Source organism: Oncorhynchus masou, unplaced genomic scaffold (genome assembly GCF_036934945.1).
Source record: "Oncorhynchus masou masou isolate Uvic2021 unplaced genomic scaffold, UVic_Omas_1.1 unplaced_scaffold_1549, whole genome shotgun sequence".
Taxonomy (NCBI): domain Eukaryota; kingdom Metazoa; phylum Chordata; class Actinopteri; order Salmoniformes; family Salmonidae; genus Oncorhynchus; species Oncorhynchus masou.
In genome coordinates, this window is record NW_027005540.1 from 23,212 (window position 1) to 43,461 (window position 20,250).

Genomic DNA, 20,250 nt, shown 5'->3' on the forward strand with positions numbered 1-20,250 from the left:
TTAGAATAGAGGAGAGGAAACAGGGAGACATTGGTTAGAGGAGAGGAAACAGGGAGACATTGGTTAGAATAGAGGAGAGGAAACAGGGGGACATTGGTTAGAATAGAGGAGAGGAAACAGGGAGACATTGGTTAGAATAGAGGAGAGGAAACAGGGAGACATTGGTTAGAATAGAGGAGAGGAAACAGGGAGACATTGGTTAGAATAGAGGAGAGGAAACAGGGGGACATTGGTTAGAATAGAGGAGAGGAGACAGGGAGACATTGGTTAGAATAGAGGAGAGGAGACAGGGAGACATTGGTTAGAATAGAGGAGAGGAGACAGGGAGACATTGGTTAGAATAGAGGAGAGGAAACAGGGAGACATTGGTTAGAATCCCTTGAAGCCGTTGTGTTGGCGGTGGTGTGTGTTGTAGGCAACAGACGTCATTCTAAACTTGCGTCTGAATGATAAAGTTGACCCTGGACGGAAGTAGCTGCTTCAGAACAGAGAATTCAGTACTTTATTTTACAGTTTCCAATGGTATTTACCTGGTAATTACTAGGAAATGATGCAGTAACACAGAATTCAACACAATTACTTTCTGAAATGAATGTAATAGCCACCTACATAGTCAAGTATGAGATAGAAGTACTATATTACTTAGGGACTCATCCTGTGTTCCAGCAGTGTGACATGATCAATGTATCGTTTAATGAACAATCAATAACCTGTTATACAGCATTACATTCCACTGAAAACAAAATGATCCTGTTCATGTCTGTTCCAATTCAATCTCTTTTCACATAGTGCAACAACTGTCACAAGGCAAAGTGAATCATACGACTCTTACCTGCTGTAATTCTGTATCAATAAATATTCTCTCATTGCAGTCCTTGTAAAAGAGATTATATACAACGATCTCATCAACAATCAGGACATTTCATAGAAAAACAATACAAAGTGGGTGAATTATTGCGGTTGCCGTACATCACGAAGAGAAGCATCGACACCCATGTTATTGGACACCGGCTGGCCTGCCAGAGGAACGACAGTGTGAGGTCTTCTTCCTCACTCACACCTCCGGTAGAAGTTGAAGTGGTAGTCTGTGAACAGCGCCCCCACGAAGCCACGGTCGGTATTGCAGTCTGCCTGGCCCTGGATGGAAATAGACCAACATCGTCTATGACATTGACAAGTGACGGCTCAGTGGAAACACTGTACAAGTCCTCAAAGATGGAAGGCAAACGTGAGGAGGCGAGATCAGGTGGAACCATTCCAGCCAATGACAGGGTAGATAGGCGTGTGCACAACAGGCCTTAGAGATAGAGTTCTCATCTTTGTTTCTGTGCCATTTTAGCTTCTGTGCCAGCATGGGCAGCATTTCCATTTTAAAGTAGTCAATTTTTTTCGGAATCCCCACCCAGTTGACTACTTTAAAATGGTGGTAGCCCTCAATGGCAATACCCATGCTAAAATGGGTTATGGATTGTCATAGGGATAGATGGAGAACTCAACATGGCTATAACCCATTTTAGCATGGGTATTGCCATGTTGAGTTTTCCATCTATCCCTACGACAACAGTCAGAAATCCGATATAAAGTAGTTGTGTTTTAAAAGTTGTTGAAATGCCACTTATATCCGTGCAACAACCTAACCATTACAAAACTTCTATTCCATCAAACAAGCCTCACATAGCAAAATACGAATTACATTTTTTTGTTGACCAAATTCAACACTCTCTTATTGACCTTCATACAGAAATTTCTCACTTTATGGGCAGATTTTGAGCAGAGTAAAACCTCTCACTTCCCCTCTTCCTCTCTGAGATGAAAATTCACAGTTTGTTTTGGTCGGACCACACATACATTTAACTGTGTGATATCGTAAGAATAGGACATCTGGCAAAGACTACTAAACCATGACAATGACAGGGTGTAGTCAAAGTCTGTTACAACATTAAATAACATCTCTGGGTGGCCTACAGTGACAGTTGTGAACTAGTGTTTAGTTTCCAATACCAGTGTGAGACGAGAGCGTTACGGTGAGACGAGAGCGTTACGGTGAGACGAGAGCATTACGGGGAGACGAGAGCATTACGGGGAGACGAGAGCATTACGGGGAGACGAGAGCATTACGGGGAGACGAGAGCATTACGGGGAGACGAGAGCATTACGGGGAGACGAGAGCATTATGGGGAGCATTACGGGGAGCATTACGGGGAGACGAGAGCATTACGGTGAGACGAGAGAGCATTACGGGGAGCATTACGGGGAGATGAGAGCATTACGGGGAGCATTACGGGGAGACGAGAGAGCATTACGGGGAGCATTACGGGGAGACGAGAGCATTACGGGGAGACGAGAGCATTACGGGGAGACGAGAGCATTACGGGGAGACGAGAGCATTATGAGGAGCATTACGGGGAGCCGAGAGCATTACGGGGAGCATTACGGGGAGACGAGAGCATTACGGGGAGATGAGAGCATTACGGGGAGCATTACGGGGAGCATTACGGGGAGACGAGAGCATTACGGTGAGCATTACGGGGAGACGAGAGCATTACGGGGAGACGAGAGCATTACGGGGAGACGAGAGCATTACTGGGAGACGAGGCATTACGGGAGACGAGAGCATTACGGGAGACGAGAGCATTATGGGGAGCATTACGGGAGCCGAGAGCATTACGGGGAGCATTACGGGAGCCGAGAGCATTACGGGGAGCATTACGGGGAGACGAGAGCATTACGGGGAGACGAGAGCATTACGGGGAGACGAGAGCATTACGGGGAGCATTACGGGGAGACGAGAGCATTACGGGGAGCATTACGGGGAGACGAGAGCATTACGGGGAGACGAGAGCATTACGGGGAGACGAGAGCATTACTGGGAGACGAGAGCATTACGGGGAGCATTACGGGGAGACGAGAGCATTACGGGGAGCATTACGGGGAGCCGAGAGCATTACGGGGAGCATTACGGGGAGACGAGAGCATTACGGGGAGCATTACAGGGAGACGAGAGCATTACGGGGAGCATTACGGGGAGACGAGAGCATTACTGGGAGACGAGAGCATTACGGGGAGACGAGAGCATTACAGTGGGTTGAGTAAAGGGAGGGGGTGGTTATCATACTAATGTTTAACAACTCTGTTAGATTGTGGTTATCAGATCGGGTCGTTTTCTCCCCACAACATACAACATGTAGTAGTTGTGAGGCTCCTGGGACAGTGTCGTTTGACATTGATATTTAAGGACACATTGGAGAAATCTTTAGTTCTTACAGCCACTGCTGAGCGGAAGTGGTAGGAGCTCCTGTAGAATCGAGACACTGGCAGAGGCCATTCATGGACGTAGCCCTGGAGAGAACAAGAGAAACACTTTCAACCTTGATACTCTCTTATGTTCTTTGTTCACTTTTTATCATACAAAGAGCAGAGAGTTTACAATGTTCAAACAGAGAGCAACCCCAGTATAGTGTTGCCTGTGGATGCCATACCTGTGTATTCATGAAATTGTATTCTTCGTTGGTTTGATCGTGGTCCATCAAGGCAGAGCATTTAAACGTCTCTTCATTATGACACAGGTGGACAACCAGCAGCTCTGTAGTACTGCGTCAGAGGAGAGGAGACACCTAGTGGTCATTTACGGTACTTACAACAAACCCACGGTGCAAGTACCAAGTGCTCTGTGACCATTTGTAATTAGTGTGAACAACAATGAGAGAATGTGCCTTGTGCAGCTCTGTCTTAGAGGCCTTCATCTCCTCATACAGAACAGGGACTCCTGCCAGACTGGGGTCCAGTGTCTGATTCAGACAAAGCTTCAACTCTCGATTCAATCCGTAGCGCTGAAGGTCTGCGGTATAGTGTGATTGACATTTAAAGGTCATTTCCATACGCAGCGACTACGTGACTGCAGTCTCCGCAAATGGCCGGAAACATTGCCTTTAAATTCCAAATGGCATCCTACTGCTACTAAGGATTAAATAGAGCTCCCGCCAGTTCCCCCGTGCATGGACTCTGAATGTCTGGGAGGATTCTGACCATCATCAGCCCCGGAGGTTAAACAACCTCTTAGAAACTATCCCCAGCTCCTTCCGGAGTCCACAGTCAATGCCAACCTGTCACCACCGCAGTGGGAAGACAAGACCTATTGAATTATTCAAGTGGAAAACAAAGTGGAGACAAGAGGAAGCACGTCCTGGTCACTCACTTCATCTGGACAGTGACACGCATGTTGGTGGGGACGAACTTGCTGATCGGGATCCGGAAGGAGTAGTTTCCTGCCCTGAATGGAAACAGATCAACGTAGAGATGAAGTATTACCATCAGTTTGGCAGTCTGAATCTACATCTATTAAATGAGTTCAAACTGACTGATTGACGTACCCACAGCTTCCCCTCTCACAGTACCGAGAGTCAATGATCTGTTCGTTTTCTTTGATGAAAAAAGACTTTATTGTTGTGTTTGTCCCTGAAAATAGAACAACAATATGATGTCATACTCTGATAAACTCAGAAAATAACACATTTGGATTAGCATTAAAACGTGTCTTCAAACGTATGTGATAGAATTTGACTTACAATCTCCGGCACCTTTGATTTCTTCATTGAATTTGTCTTTCCCTTTATCTGAGAAGGCAGAATTGGAACCCCCAAAAAAAGTGGGATTACTGCCTGTCACAAGCAGCACAATGCCAACACTTTATAGAGCATCAGAATTACGTCTCATTCAAGGTCAGCAACATGTAGGTTTTACATCAAGATAAGCTAGCTAGGGAGTAGCCAGCTCACCTGCTAGAGAGGGCCGGGTAGTGGGAGATACAGTGGAGAATGATGTTGGTAAATGAAGACAGGGAGTAGCCAGCTCACCTGCTAGAGAGGGCCCGGTAGTGGGAGATACAGTGGAGAATGATGTTGGTAAATGAAGACAAGGAGTAGCCAGCTCACCTGCTAGAGAGGGCCCGGTAGTGGGAGATACAGTGGAGAATGATGTTGGTAAATGAAGACAGGGAGTAGCCAGCTCACCTGCTAGAGAGGGCCCGGTAGTGGGAGATACAGTGGAGAATGATGTTGGTAAATGAAGACAGGGAGTAGCCAGCTCACCTGCTAGAGAGGGCCCGGTAGTGGGAGATACAGTGGAGATTGCTGTTGGTAAATGAAGACAGGGAGTAGCCAGCTCACCTGCTAGAGAGGGCCCGGTAGTGGGAGATACAGTGGAGAATGATGTTGGTAAATGAAGACAGGGAGTAGCCAGCTCACCTGCTAGAGAGGGCCCGGTAGTGGGAGATACAGTGGAGAATGCTGTTGGTAAATGAAGACAAGGAGTAGCCAGCTCACCTGGTTTGGCCCTGTCCGGGGGTGTCCTCGGGTGGGGCCACAGTGTCTCCTGACCCCTCCTGTCTCAGCCTTCAGTATTTATGCTGCAGTAGTTTATGTGTCGGGGGGCTGGGGTCAGTTTGTTATATCTGGAGTACTTCTCCTGTCCAATTCGGTGTCCTGTGTGAATCTAAGTGTGCGTTCTCTAATTCTCTCCTTCTCTCTCTCGGAGGACCTGAGCCCTAGGACCATGCCCCAGGACTACCTGACATGATGACTCCTTGCTGTCCCCAGTCCACCTGGCCGTGCTGCTGCTCCAGTTTCAACTGACCTGAGCCCTAGGACCATGCCCCAGGACTACTTGACATGATGACTCCTTGCTGTCCCCAGTCCACCTGGCCGTGCTGCTGCTCCAGTTTCAACTGTTCTGCCTTATTATTATTCGACCATGCTGGTCATTTATGAACATTTGAACATCTTGGCCATGTTCTGTTATAATCTCTACCCGGCACAGCCAGAAGAGGACTGGCCACCCCACATAGCCTGGTTCCTCTCTAGGTTTCTTCCTAGGTTTTGGCTTTTCTAGGGAGTTTTTCCTAGCCACCGTGCTTCTACACCTGCATTGCTTGCTGTTTGGGGTTTTAGGCTGGGTTTCTGTACAGCACTTTGAGATATCAGCTGATGTACGAAGGGCTATATAAATAAATTTGATTTGATTTGATTTAGAGAGGGCCCGGTAGTGGGAGATTGATGTTGGTAAATGAAGACAGGGAGTAGCCAGCTCACCTGCTAGAGAGGGCCCGGTAGTGGGAGATACAGTGGAGGATGATGTTAGTAAATGAAGACAGGGAGTAGCCAGCTCACCTGCTAGAGAGGGCCCGGTAGTGGGAGATACAGTGGAGAATGATGTTGGTAAAAGAAGACAGGGAGGAGCCAGCTCACCTGCTAGAGAGGGCCCGGTAGTGGGAGATACAGTGGAGATTGATGTTGGTAAATGAAGACAGGGAGTAGCCAGCTCACCTGCTAGAGGGGGCCCGGTAGTGGGAGATTGATGTTGGTAAATGAAGACAGGGAGTAGCCAGCTCACCTGCTAGAGAGGGCCCGGTAGTGGGAGATTGATGTTGGTAAATGAAGACAGGGAGTAGCCAGCTCACCTGCTAGAGAGGGCCCGGTAGTGGGAGATTGATGTTGGTAAATGAAGACAGGGAGTAGCCAGCTCACCTGCTAGAGAGGGCCCGGTAGTGGGAGATTGATGTTGGTAAATGAAGACAGGGAGTAGCCAGCTCACCTGCTAGAGAGGGCCCGGTAGTGGGAGATTGATGTTGGTAAATGAAGACAGGGAGTAGCCAGCTCACCTGCTAGAGAGGGCCCGGTAGTGGGAGATTGATGTTGGTAAATGAAGACAGGGAGTAGCCAGCTCACCTGCTAGAGAGGGCCCGGTAGTGGGAGATTGATGTTGGTAAATGAAGACAGGGAGTAGCCAGCTCACCTGCTAGAGAGGGCCCGGTAGTGGGAGATTGATGTTGGTAAATGAAGACAGGGAGTAGCCAGCTCACCTGCCAGAGAGGGCCCGGTAGTGGGACATACAGTGGTGACTGCTGTTGGTAAATGAAGACAGGGAGTAGCCAGCTCACCTGCTAGAGAGGGCCCGGTAGTGGGACATACAGTGGTGACTGCTGTTGGTAAATGAAGACAGGGAGTAGCCAGCTCACCTGCTAGAGAGGGCCCGGTAGTGGGACATACAGTGGTGACTGCTGTTGGTAAATGAAGACAGGGAGTAGCCAGCTCACCTGCTAGAGAGGGCCCGGTAGTGGGACATACAGTGGTGATTGCTGTTGGTAAATGAAGACAGGGAGTAGCCAGCTCACCTGCTAGAGAGGGCCCGGTAGTGGGAGATACAGTGGAGAATGATGTTGGTAAATGAAGACAGGGAGTAGCCAGCTCACCTGCTAGAGAGGGCCCGGTAGTGGGAGATACAGTGGAGATTGCTGTTGGTAAATGAAGACAGGGAGTAGCCAGCTCACCTGCTAGAGAGGGCCCGGTAGTGGGAGATACAGTGGAGAATGCTGTTGGTAAATGAAGACAGGGAGTAGCCAGCTCACCTGCTAGAGAGGGCCCGGTAGTGGGACATACAGTGGTGACTGCTGTTGGTAAATGAAGACAGGGAGTAGCCAGCTCACCTGCTAGAGAGGGCCCGGTAGTGGGAGATACAGTGGTGATTGGTGTTGGTAAATGAAGACAGGGAGTAGCCAGCTCACCTGCTAGAGAGGGCCCGGTAGTGGGAGATACAGTGGAGAATGCTGTTGGTAAATGAAGACAGGGAGTAGCCAGCTCACCTGCTAGAGAGGGCCCGGTAGTGGGAGATACAGTGGTGATTGGTGTTGGTAAATGAAGACAGGGAGTAGCCAGCTCACCTGCTAGAGAGGGCCCGGTAGTGGGAGATATAGTGGAGAATGATGTTGGTAAATGAAGACAGGGAGTAGCCAGCTCACCTGCTAGAGAGGGCCCGGTAGTGGGAGATACAGTGGAGAATGCTGTTGGTAAATGAAGACAGGGAGTAGCCAGCTCACCTGCTGGAGAGGGCCCGGTAGTGGGAGATATAGTGGAGAATGATGTTGGTAAATGAAGACAGGGAGTAGCCAGCTCACCTGCTGGAGAGGGCCCGGTAGTGGGAGATACAGTGGAGAATGATGTTGGTAAATGAAGACAGGGAGTAGCCAGCTCACCTGCTAGAGAGGGCCCGGTAGTGGGAGATACAGTGGAGGAGAGGAGGGCAGGAGAGATGGTGCTGGTATTATCCATGGAGGCTGTAGTGGGACAGCAGAACACTTCTTCACAGTAGATCAGGCTACAGAAGTCCACATCAGGGGTCCACGGGACAGGGGTTGTTGTTGGGTTTACTAATAAACAAACAAACAAACAAACAAACAAGGGTCAATTTCCACATAGAGGACTACTGATAACAGACAGCAACACTTTTACCACCTCTTTGTACAATAGAATTGAATGAGACACCACAGCGTTACCACGACGAGACACCACGACGTTACTACGATGAGACACCACAACGTTACCACGACGAGACACCACAACGTTACCACGACGAGACACCACGACGTTACCACGACGAGACACCACGACGTTACCACGACGAGACACCACGACGTTACCACGACGAGACATCACGACGTTACCGCGATGAGACATCACGACGTTACCGCGATGAGACATCACAACGTTACCGCGATGAGACATCACGACGTTACCGCGATGAGACATCACAACGTTACCGCGATGAGACATCACAACGTTACCGCGATGAGACATCACAACGTTACCGCGATGAGGCACCACAACGTTACCGCGATGAGGCACCACAACGTTACCACGATGAGACATCACAACGTTAGTACGATGAGCACAATGTTACTATGATGCGATATCACAACGTTACTGCGATGAAAGTAGAACTATATAAAGAGCATTTATGGGTTGTTTACCTAAGGTAGTACTGAATGTGGTGGTGTAGAGAGAAGGTTTACCTAAGGTAGTCCTGACTGTTGTGGTGTAGAGAGGTTGTTTACCTAAGGTAGTACTGACTGTTGTGGTGTAGAGAGGTTGTTTACCTAAGGTAGTCCTGACTGTTGTGGTGTAGAGAGGTTGTTTACCTAAGGTAGTCCTGACTGTTGTGGTGTAGAGAGGTTGTTTACCTAAGGTAGTACTGACTGTTGTGGTGTAGAGAGGTTGTTTACCTAAGGTAGTCCTGACTGTGGTGGTGTAGAGAGGTTGTTTACCTAAGGTAGTCCTGACTGTTGTGGTGTAGAGAGGTTGTTTACCTAAGGTAGTACTGACTGTTGTGGTGTAGAGAGGTTGTTTACCTAAGGTAGTACTGACTGTTGTGGTGTAGAGAGGTTGTTTACCTAAGGTAGTCCTGACTGTGGTGGTGTAGAGAGGTTGTTTACCTAAGGTAGTCCTGACTGTTGTGGTGTAGAGAGGTTGTTTACCTAAGGTAGTCCTGACTGTTGTGGTGTAGAGAGGTTGTTTACCTAAGGTAGTACTGACTGTTGTGGTGTAGAGAGGTTGTTTACCTAAGGTAGTCCTGACTGTGGTGGTGTAGAGAGGTTGTTTACCTAAGGTAGTCCTGACTGTTGTGGTGTAGAGAGGTTGTTTACCTAAGGTAGTACTGACTGTTGTGGTGTAGAGAGGTTGTTTACCTAAGGTAGTACTGACTGTTGTGGTGTAGAGAGGTTGTTTACCTAAGGTAGTCCTGACTGTTGTAGTGTAGAGAGGATGCACAGTAGTCTCGTTGCTGCAAATAAAAAAAAACATGATATGACCTTTGAAATGAATCTCACATTCCATTCTGGATAGCATTTGGCACAGATGATCAAGTTTGAGTCTCAGTAGTATCCTTGGCACCGTATTCTTGGCAGATGAAGGCTGGCGGCAACGGTAGTTTGTGAAGCCAGTTCAGTGGTGTAATCTTACTTGTTTCCAGGAAGCAGCATGCCGGCGTCGTCTCTCAGAGTCAGCATGTAGAGAGCTGTGATGGCAATAGAACTGTGGAAGAGACATAGGGATGTCATAACACTTCATAACACGTTACATAAGAAGAAAACAAAACATTGTCAGGCCCAGACCAGGGGACTTACAATGCAGGTACATCAACAACAAAAAACTTCAAGTGTCGATTTATGAAAAGGAATAGTAAACTTCTATATTCTAAACTCTCCAACGCTTTTCATAAAGTCAAGTCCCACCCCATCTGATAGTCTAACTTTTCTCACATTTTCATTTCTCTGATACAGTTATCAGAATAGACAAAGCTTTATGCATTCAATATTGTATTATATTCAGGCAGAGGTAACTGCCAAAATAAAGGAAACACTTGAGTAAATGAGGGATACAAAGTATATTGAAAGCAGTCGCGGTTCCTGAGTTAATTAAGCAATTAACATCCTGGACTGCTTAAGGGATATTATTTATATTATCATGCTTAAGGGTTATTATTTATATTATCATGCTTAAGGGTTATTATTTATTTATATTATCACGCGTAAGGGCTATTATTTATATTATATTATCACGCTTAATTGGTTATTATTTATATTATATTATCATGCTTAAGGGTTATTATTTATTTATATTATCACGCGTAAGGGCTATTATTTATATTATATTATCACGCTTAAGGGTTATTATTTATATTATCATGCTTAAGGGTTATTATTTATATTATATTATCACGCTTAAGGGTTATTATTTATATTATATTACCATTCTTAAGGGCTATTATTTATATTATATTATCACGCTTAATGGTTATTATTTATATTATCAAGCTTAATGGTTATTATTTATATTATCACGCTTAAGGGTTATTATTTATATTATCACGCTTAAGGGTTATTATTTATATTATCATGCTTAAGGGTTATTATTTATATTATATTACCATTCTTAAGGGCTATTATTTATATTATATTATCACGCTTAATGGTTATTATTTATATTATCACGCTTAAGGGTTATTATTTATATTATATTATCACGCTTAAGGGTTATTATTTATATTATATTATCATGCTTAAGGGTTATTATTTATATTATATTATCACGCTTAAGGGTTATTATTTATATTATCACGCTTAAGGGTTATTATTTATATTATCACGCTTAAGGGTTATTATTTATATTATATTATCATGCTTAAGGGTTATTATTTATATTATATTATCACGCTTAAGGGTTATTATTTATATTATCACGCTTAAGGGTTATTATTTATATTATCATGCTTAAGGGTTATTATTTATATTATATTATCACGCTTAAGGGTTATTATTTATATTATATTACCATTCTTAAGGGCTATTATTTATATTATATTATCACGCTTAATGGTTATTATTTATATTATCAAGCTTAAGGGTTATTATTTATATTATCACGCTTAAGGGTTATTATTTATATTATCACGCTTAATGGTTATTATTTATATTATATTATCATGCTTAAGGGTTATTATTTATATTATATTATCACGCTTAATGGTTATTATTTATATTATCACGCTTAAGGGTTATTATTTATATTATCACGCTTAAGGGTTATTATTTATATTATATTATCACGCTTAAGGGTTATTATTTATATTATATTATCACGCTTAAGGGTTATTATTTATATTATATTACCATTCTTAAGGGCTATTATTTATATTATATTATCACGCTTAATGGTTATTATTTATATTATCAAGCTTAAGGGTTATTATTTATATTATCACGCTTAAGGGTTATTATTTATATTATCACGCTTAATGGTTATTATTTATATTATATTATCATGCTTAAGGGTTATTATTTATATTATATTATCACGCTTAATGGTTATTATTTATATTATCACGCTTAAGGGTTATTATTTATATTATCACGCTTAAGGGTTATTATTTATATTATATTATCACGCTTAAGGGTTATTATTTATATTATATTATCACGCTTAAGGGTTATTATTTATATTATATTACCATTCTTAAGGGCTATTATTTATATTATATTATCACGCTTAATGGTTATTATTTATATTATCAAGCTTAAGGGTTATTATTTATATTATCACGCTTAAGGGTTATTATTTATATTATCACGCTTAAGGGTTATTATTTATATTATATTATCATGCTTAAGGGTTATTATTTATATTATATTATCACGCTTAATGGTTATTATTTATATTATCACGCTTAATAGTTATTATTTATATTATCAAGCTTAAGGGTTATTATTTATATTATCACGCTTAAGGGTTATTATTTATATTATATTATCACGCTTAAGGGTTATTATTTATATTATATTATCACGCTTAAGGGTTATTATTTATATTATATTATCACGCTTAAGGGATATTATTTATATTATATTATCACGCTTAAGGGTTATTATTTATATTATATTACCATTCTTAAGGGCTATTATTTATATTATATTATCACGCTTAAGGGCTATTATTTATTTTATAACGCTTGCGGGCCATCTCTGTCACCAGATCTCAACCCAATTGAACATTTATAGATTCTGAAGCGGTGCCTGAAACCACCGTCAACAAAACACCAAATGATGAATTGTCTGGTGGAATAATGGTGTCACATCCCTCCAATAGGGTTCCAGACATGTGTAGAATCTATGTCAAGGTGCATTGATGCTGTTCTGGCTGGTGGAGACCCAACGCCCCGAGCAAGACACTTCATGTTTCCTTTACTTTGGCAGTTACCTGTATATTGCAGTGCTTCAATATCCAGAGGTATTTTCTAACAAAGCAGTCATACTTTTTGTTTCAATATGAAAGTAACTTGAACATCTGCTCCTCAGTTGTGACAGGAAGTCTTACCAGAAAGCCATTGTTGCTACCAGAATGATCATGCTGACTTGGACAAACTTGTGTTTTAAGCAGCGGTGGAACTTTGCCTACAAGAGAATAAATATGAATCTTAATGGTTTTAGTTTAGTTTGATTCAGACTTGCTGTACACCTGTTCTTATACAAGTATACAGTCTTTCTGCAGTTCTTCCTCACCTTGACAGATTTGAGAGGTGTTGGCTTCTGTGGTGGTGGAACACTGTTGTGCCTGTTTATTTTTCTGTGTGAGACGACACATATATTATCAACACAACACGATAAATAATGACAGTTGAAACACGTTAAATACTGACAGTTGAAAGACAACACGTTAAATACTGACAGTTGAAAGACAACACGTTAAATACTGACAGTTGAAAGACAACACGTTAAATACTGACAGTTGAAACACAACACGTTAAATACTGACAGTTGAAACACAACACGTTAAATACTGACAGTTGAAACACGTTAAATAATGACATTTGAAACAACACGTTAAATAATGACATTTGAAACAACACGTTAAATAATGACATTTGAAACAACACGTTAAATAATGACATTTGAAACAACACGTTAAATAATGACAGTTGAAACAACACGTTAAATAATGACAGTTTAAAATGTATTAGGAAACCAAAGAACGTTGAGCATTCAGTCATCCAGTCCATTACAAGTACAAACTCAGTCCTTCCAAAAGGCGAGATTCCTAAACTACAATAAAGTGGAGATATTTCACAGTACAGGAGCCATAAAGCAGAAGCCGTAGGGCTGTTATGGTTGAGCTGAGAAAGTGTTGATGGTCCCCATGAGAGTGACCCTGGTCATAAAGACAGACACACAACACATCCAGAACTCAACCATCCTCAGTACAGCCCCACCGTCTCATACACACCAGGCTGTATCACAACCGGCCGTGATTGGGAGTCCCATAGGGCGGCGCACAATTGGCCCAGCGTCGTACGGGTTTGGCCGGTGTTGGCTGTCATTGTAAATAAGAATTTGTTCTTAACTGACTTGCCTAGTTATATAAAGGTTAAATAAAATTGATAAATGTTTAAAAACACAGCAGGGATCTGAAAAGAGTCCCTGAGTACCTGACTAAACCGACTGACTGAATGTACTAAAACAAATGTTTTTATGTTGGGTGAAAATCTCTCAGTGTCTCCAAATTATTTTGAAAACTGAAAGAGAACTTGTAGGCAATAGGCCATAGAGAATAGCACCCCCTGGTGGCACTGTGACATTACCCTTTAGTGCTGCTGTTGGCAGGGCTGCTGCTGTTAGCAGGGCTGCCCATGTCCTTTAGCTTGGCTGACCGTGTGTTCCACACCTCCAGCTCCTGAATCCTGTTCTCCAGGTTGTCAGTCACCTTACACAGTTGCTTCACAGCCCCTACATTCTCCATGAAGATCTGCTCCTATGGGGGACAAATAGCATAGTATTTTCTTCTTCAACTTAGTAAAACTTGTTTTTTATTTAACTTGGCAAGTCAGTTAAGAACACATTCTTATTTACAATGACAGCCTACCCGGGAACAGTGGGTTAACTGCCTTGTTCAGTGGCACAAAGACAGATTTTTTTTCCTTGTCATCTCGGGGATTCGATCCAGCAACCTTTTGGTTACTGGCCCATCGCTCTGACCACTAGGCTACCCTGCCTCTAACCACTAGGCCACCCTGCCTCTAACCACTAGGCTACCCTGCCTCTAACCACTAGGCTACCCTGCCTCTAACCACTAGGCTACCCTGCCTCTAACCACTAGGCTACCCTGCCTCTAGCCACTAGGCTACCCTGCCTCTAGCCACTAGGCTACCCTGCCTCTAGCCACTAGGCTACCCTGCCTCTAGCCACTAGGCCACCCTGCCTCTAGCCACTAGGCCACCCTGCCTCTAACCACTAGGCCACCCTGCCTCTAACCACTAGGCCACCCTGCCTCTAACCACTAGGCCACCCTGCCTCTAACCACTAGGCCACCCTGCCTCTAACCACTAGGCTACCCTGCCTCTAACCACTAGGCTACCCTGCCTCTAACCACTAGGCCACCCTGCCTCTAACCACTAGGCCACCCTGCCTCTAACCACTAGGCCACCCTGCCTCTAACCACTAGGCCACCCTGCCTCTAACCACTAGGCCACCCTGCCTCTAACCACTAGGCCACCCTGCCTCTAACCACTAGGCCACCCTGCCTCTAACCACTAGGCCACCCTGCCTCTAACCACTAGGGCTACCCTGCCTCTAACCACTAGGGCTACCCTGCCTCTAACCACTAGGCTACCGTGCCTCTAACCACTAGGCTTCCTGCCGCCCCAAAGTGGGACCATAACTCAGATCTCTTGACAATCCTCACACTGATTATCACACTGATCATATGTTATCAGGCCTTAAATCTCATGCGGACGGACACGTACTTTGTCCACCATGAGGAAGTTGTGGATCTTCTCTCCGTCGCTACAGGTGATGTCCCCCACCACTTTGACAGCAGTGGGCAGCAGCTCCTTCACCTCCTGGGCTAGGATGCCCGTTTCATGTATGTGATCGATCCCCATCTCTGAGGCGAACTCAGGCTTGTAGTCATACTCCACAATCCTCATCTGAGATATTCTCTTCAACTGCTTTGTTGAATCCACCTACACAGTTGAAATATTGTCCCGTCAGGTAAGATATCATTCCCTGGGCCACTGTGAAGGCATTTCTATGTTCCTTCCTGTTATTTCACACCAAAATCCTTATTTTGATAGCTATTATATAAGAGCATGTGCTGCTTCCTACCTCTTGTATGTTGTGTTTTGCGCGGCGGTCGGAGGGATGCATAACCTGCCCCATGATCTTAGCGTTGCCACAGACGACCAGGGCTTCATCGGGGGTGTCTGTGTTGATGCCCACCCTCCCCTGGCACACCACCGCGTCCGGAGCCTGTCCTCGTTGCCACAACACCTCACTGTCGTTCTCAAACTGGCCCGGGTTCGACGCCTGTAGTGGAGGAACACGGAAGAGTTTAGAGTTCTGGTAACGGTTGGTTCCATTCAGATCACGGTGCATTCTAGAACTAATTGTCCAATGGAATCATGGTAGGAACTACATTTGATTTAGTTTTTATATATTCTTTATTTAATCTTAATTTTAGCAAGGAGTCCCATGCTTTAGTACTTAGTGCTTGAGTCTCATGCTTTTAAATACTTTAGTATAGGGTTCCCCAACTGGTGTCCTCTGCGCCAAATTTGGCCCCTGGGGTGGTCTCATTTGGCCCCCCAAGTTTTCAGAGAGAAAAAAAAGAATACATCTGCTTAACAGTTGATGATCCCTGCTTTGGTACTTCTGGTTCAGTACTGACCCTGACTACGATCCTCTCTGACATGAACGCTATCAGCAGGTAACTCTCTTCCCTCACTGTGGCGTACAGACCCACCACCATCAGGAAGTACCTGGTCATAACACAAGGACACATGGAACGACATGTTGAAACTGCTTTCAATGTCGATTTTAGTAGCACGGCAGTAGCACGGCAGTGAAACGGCAATAACACGGCTATGACACGGCAGTAACACGGCAGTAACACGGCAGTGACACGGCAGTGACACGGCAATGACACGGCAGTGACACGGCAGTGACACGGCAGTGACACGGCAGTGACACGGCAGTGACACGGCAGTAACACGGCAGTAACACGGCTATGACACGGCAATGACACGGCAGTAACAAACCTCTGGTCAGGGTTGGGTTTACCCTTCTTCCTCATGTTGTTGGCAGTGGTCTCACTGAAGTGCAGTCTTCCCAGAGTAACTCTCGTGATCTTGTCCCCTGGTAGACTCACTCTGATGGACGAGATGTTATTCAGATATTTAGGACCGAGATTCAACACAAATCGACCCTTTTTTGGCTATGCACCGTATACCTTTTAAATCACAGTTGTGTCATTGTTCAGATTTGAATGACAGATTACACTCCCAACGTTGAACACGGCAGTCCACAGTACAGAGTATAGTGACATGGAGGACGGGACACTCACTTGACTGGCAGGAATGGCTTCTTGCTGCGATCCGGCTGGGACTGCTCTATGGTGACTTGGTGAGTCTGTGCCTCAAGCTGCAGAGAACAAACGGTCAAAGTATAGATTACTAGCAGGGTTGATGAGAACAAACGGTCAAAGTATAGATAACTAGCAGGGTTGGGGAGAACAAACGGTCAAAGTATAGATAACTAGCAGGGTTGGGGAGAACAAACGGTCAAAGTATAGATAACTAGCAGGGTTGGGGAGAACAAACGGTCAAAGTATAGATAACTAGCAGGGTTGGGGAGAACAAACAGTCAAAGTATAGATAACTAGCAGGGTTGGGGATAACAAACAGTCAAAGTATAGATAACTAGCAGGGTTGGGTGGTAACGGGGGGCATGTAGAAAGTCATCTACCCAAATCTGCTAACTTACATACTGACATCATCTGAAGTAGTCTGCCGAGGTCAAATGCTGATGTTCCAGGGAAGTTCGTGTTGCATATTTGGACGGCGTTAAACTAACCTTCACTCCAAACACCTTGACGTGGAAGCTCTCTATCGGCGCAGGGCCGTTGGGGGTTTTGACGTACAGGGGGTCTCCGGCCATCCCTACGTGAACTGTGACCTGAAAATGGTTCTTTTTCTGACACACAAAGGACTCGTCAGCTGTGGAGTAGTTGAAACCTTTATCGGTGTCCACATGGTAAGCGGGGGAAGGGCTGTGGAGAGACGATAGAGCGAGCTACACTGAGTGACAAAACATTAAGAACACCTGCTCTTTCCATGACAGACTGACCAGGTGAATCCAGGTGAAAGATATGATCCCTTATTGATGTCACCTGTTAAATCCACTTCAAATCAGTATAGATGAAGTTGGAGGAGACGTGTTAAAGAAGGAGTTTAAAGCCCTGAGACAACGGAGACATGGATTGTGTTTGTGTCAGAGGGTGGAGGGGCAAGACAACATATTTAAGAGCCTTTGAACAGGGTAGCCCTTAACTGTGGTATATTGGCAATGTACCACAAACTTATGAGATGCCTTTTTGCTATTTTAAACTGGTTACCAACGTAATTAGAATAGTAAAAATACATGTTGTGGTATACTGTCTGATATACCACATCTTTCAGCCAATCAGCATTCAGGGCTCAAACCACCCAATTTATAATTATGAATGACCAAGTACGATAAGAATAACATACAGTAGGAGTCAATTGTGTCCATTTAATACTATAATTTAACCAAATGGGGTTTGTTTACAACGACTCACGACTAAAACGATTTTACTGCTGGCTAAGAAATGACTAAGATACTACTGATGAGTTTTGACATTGTCAGACATGGAAAGTGAAAAATATTTGCTCCCCCTGCGCTTAACTTGAACAAAAACCAGTCCCTTAAAAGAATGCAGCGTTAGTTGAATAGCCTTTGAGTTTAGAGACGAAGACAGGCAGTTTAGAAGGCATGAGCCTTGGTGAAGAGTGAGGGAACGTCAAGGCAGAAGGACACTCACAGGATGTCATAGTTACTGTTGTAGAGCGGTGTCCACAGGCCAGGCTGGTAGCGATCCCAGGTGAGGAGCTGATAGGTCCCCATCCCAGAGCTGCTCTCTGTGGCCCCGTCACTGTCATAGGACGGGACGTCACCGCCTCCCCTCTCAGAGCCCCCTGCTATAGGAACAGCTGCTAAATGGTTCTGTACCTCAAGGGGTTCTGTTCGTCTTCTCTTCCTACAGTCAGGTAATATAAGCCTGTGGAGGAAGAGGAGGAGGAAGAGGATAAGAGGGAACTGTTAAAACATTCATATCCCGTTGAAGTAAAATATATTTTGACTGTCATTCTCAAACTGATACAGTGGGGCAACAAAGTATTTAGTCAGCCACCAATTGTGCAAGTTCTCCCACTTAAAAAGATGAGGGAGGCCTGTAATTTTCATCATAGGTACACTTCAACTATGACAGACAAAATGAGAAAGAGTTTGGAGTGTGACTGTTTGAGGTTGTGGACAGGTGTCTTTTATACTGATAACAAGTTCAAACAGGTGCCATTAATACAGGTAACGAGTGGAGGACAGAGAAGCCTCTTAAAGAAGAAGTTACAGGTCTGTGAGAGTCAGAAATCTTGCTTGTTTGTAGGTGACCAAATACTTATTTTCCACCATTATTTGCAAATAAATTCATTAAAAATCCTACAATGTGATTTTCTGGATTTTTTTTCCTCATTTTGTATGTCATAGTTGAAGTGTACCTATGATGAAAATTACAAGCCTCTCATCTTTTTAAGTGGGAGAACTTGCACAATTGGTGGTTGACTAAGTACTTTTTTGCCCCACTGTATGTACTGTGCGGTAGTTTAGTAGTTTATGTACCCAAATGTACTGAACGGTAGTTTAGTAGTTTATGTACTGTAGTTTAGTAGTTTATGTGCTGTACAGTAGTTTAGTAGTTTATGTGCTGTACGGTAGTTTAGTAGTTTATGTGCTGTACGGTAGTTTAGTAGTTTATGTGCTGTACGGTAGTTTAGTAGTTTATGTGCTGTACGGTAGTTTAGTAGTTTATGTGCTGTACACGGTAGTTTAGTAGTTTATGTGCTGTACGGTAGTTTAGTAGTTTATGCACTGTAGTTTAGTAGTAGTTCTCACCCTGTGTATTGACCAGCTGTGGGAGGCAGGTATGAATATCCTGGTTCTGAAGGGCATCCAGGCACAGGTAGTCGGCAGGATGAGGGCAGCCCGAGGCCTGGGGCTAGGCATGGGGCTTGGCCTGGAGGTAGTTCTGGGACCGGGGGTGCGTTGGCCCTGGGGTAGCTGTCTGCCAGGCCCTGGCGTGGAGGAGGCTGATGCTGCTGGAGAGCCTTGTGGTGGACGGGCGGTGTGGGGGCAGTGTTAGCCTGTATATAACTCTCCCCTGGGCTCAGGTAGTGGGGGTGGTGGAGGGGGGGGTTGTGGGGCAGTGAGCCCGGAGATGTGCCTGTCTTGGTGTAAGAGTTAGTCAGCCCCTGGTGGTATGGCTGTCCTGGGTGTGGTGGGGGTTGTGGTGCCAGCTCTTTATATCGGCACGATGAGGCTGGAGGACGTGTCACTGTCTGAAAGACTTCCTGGTTGCAGTAGCTCACGTCTAGGTTAAGAACGGGGCGAAGGCAGTCAAATCATTCATTAAAATAGGAACATTTTATTATTATGACATGGTTGTACTGTTTGTAACACTTGGCATTGAAAGAGATTCCTATCAACCGTTGTTGATAAGTTATTGCCAATAAAGGAAGAGGTTTCATTTTCACAGTGGCTCACCTGGTATCTGCGGAGGTGAACACGGTTCTGAACCAGAATCTGGTGGTGACTCTGGTAACATGCTAGGAAGACAAAGATACAGTCAGACACGTCCCTCCAAAGACACAGTCAGACACGGCCCTCCAAAGACACAGTCAGACACGGCCCTCCAAAGACACAGTCAGACGTGGCCCTCCAAAGACACAGTCAGACGTGGCCCTCCAAAGACACAGTCAGACGTGGCCCTCCAAAGACACAGTCAGACGTGGCCCTCCAAAGAC

At 44.5% G+C, this 20,250-nt stretch overlaps 1 protein-coding gene across 2 annotated transcripts in view; it reads right to left on the reverse strand.

Annotated features, from left to right (window-relative positions):
• Positions 1-476: 476 nt before the first annotated feature.
• The window catches only part of LOC135531194 (myelin regulatory factor-like protein), a 32,834-nt gene continuing 13,060 nt past the window's right edge, over positions 477-20,250 (reverse strand). Inside the window, exons 4-24 of one of the 2 annotated variants that reach the window (XM_064959310.1) lie at positions 19,991-20,052; positions 19,343-19,817; positions 18,216-18,431; positions 17,228-17,423; positions 16,719-16,795; positions 16,414-16,524; positions 16,044-16,134; positions 15,482-15,682; positions 15,121-15,339; positions 13,960-14,129; positions 12,884-12,947; positions 12,699-12,775; positions 9,789-9,860; positions 9,557-9,609; positions 8,027-8,200; positions 4,566-4,613; positions 4,371-4,455; positions 4,196-4,270; positions 3,480-3,591; positions 3,265-3,339; positions 477-1,137 (exon numbers count right to left, since the gene is read on the reverse strand). In XM_064959310.1, the coding sequence (XP_064815382.1) occupies positions 1,051-1,137; positions 3,265-3,339; positions 3,480-3,591; positions 4,196-4,270; positions 4,371-4,455; positions 4,566-4,613; positions 8,027-8,200; positions 9,557-9,609; positions 9,789-9,860; positions 12,699-12,775; positions 12,884-12,947; positions 13,960-14,129; positions 15,121-15,339; positions 15,482-15,682; positions 16,044-16,134; positions 16,414-16,524; positions 16,719-16,795; positions 17,228-17,423; positions 18,216-18,431; positions 19,343-19,817; positions 19,991-20,052 (2,740 nt within the window). In that variant the 3' untranslated portion in view covers positions 477-1,050. Of the gene's footprint in view, positions 1,138-3,264; positions 3,340-3,479; positions 3,592-4,195; positions 4,271-4,370; positions 4,456-4,565; positions 4,614-8,026; positions 8,201-9,556; positions 9,610-9,788; positions 9,861-12,698; positions 12,776-12,883; positions 12,948-13,959; positions 14,130-15,120; positions 15,340-15,481; positions 15,683-16,043; positions 16,135-16,413; positions 16,525-16,718; positions 16,796-17,227; positions 17,424-18,215; positions 18,453-19,342; positions 19,818-19,990; positions 20,053-20,250 lie in introns of both variants that reach the window. The other variant, XM_064959309.1, reaches the window with a different exon arrangement.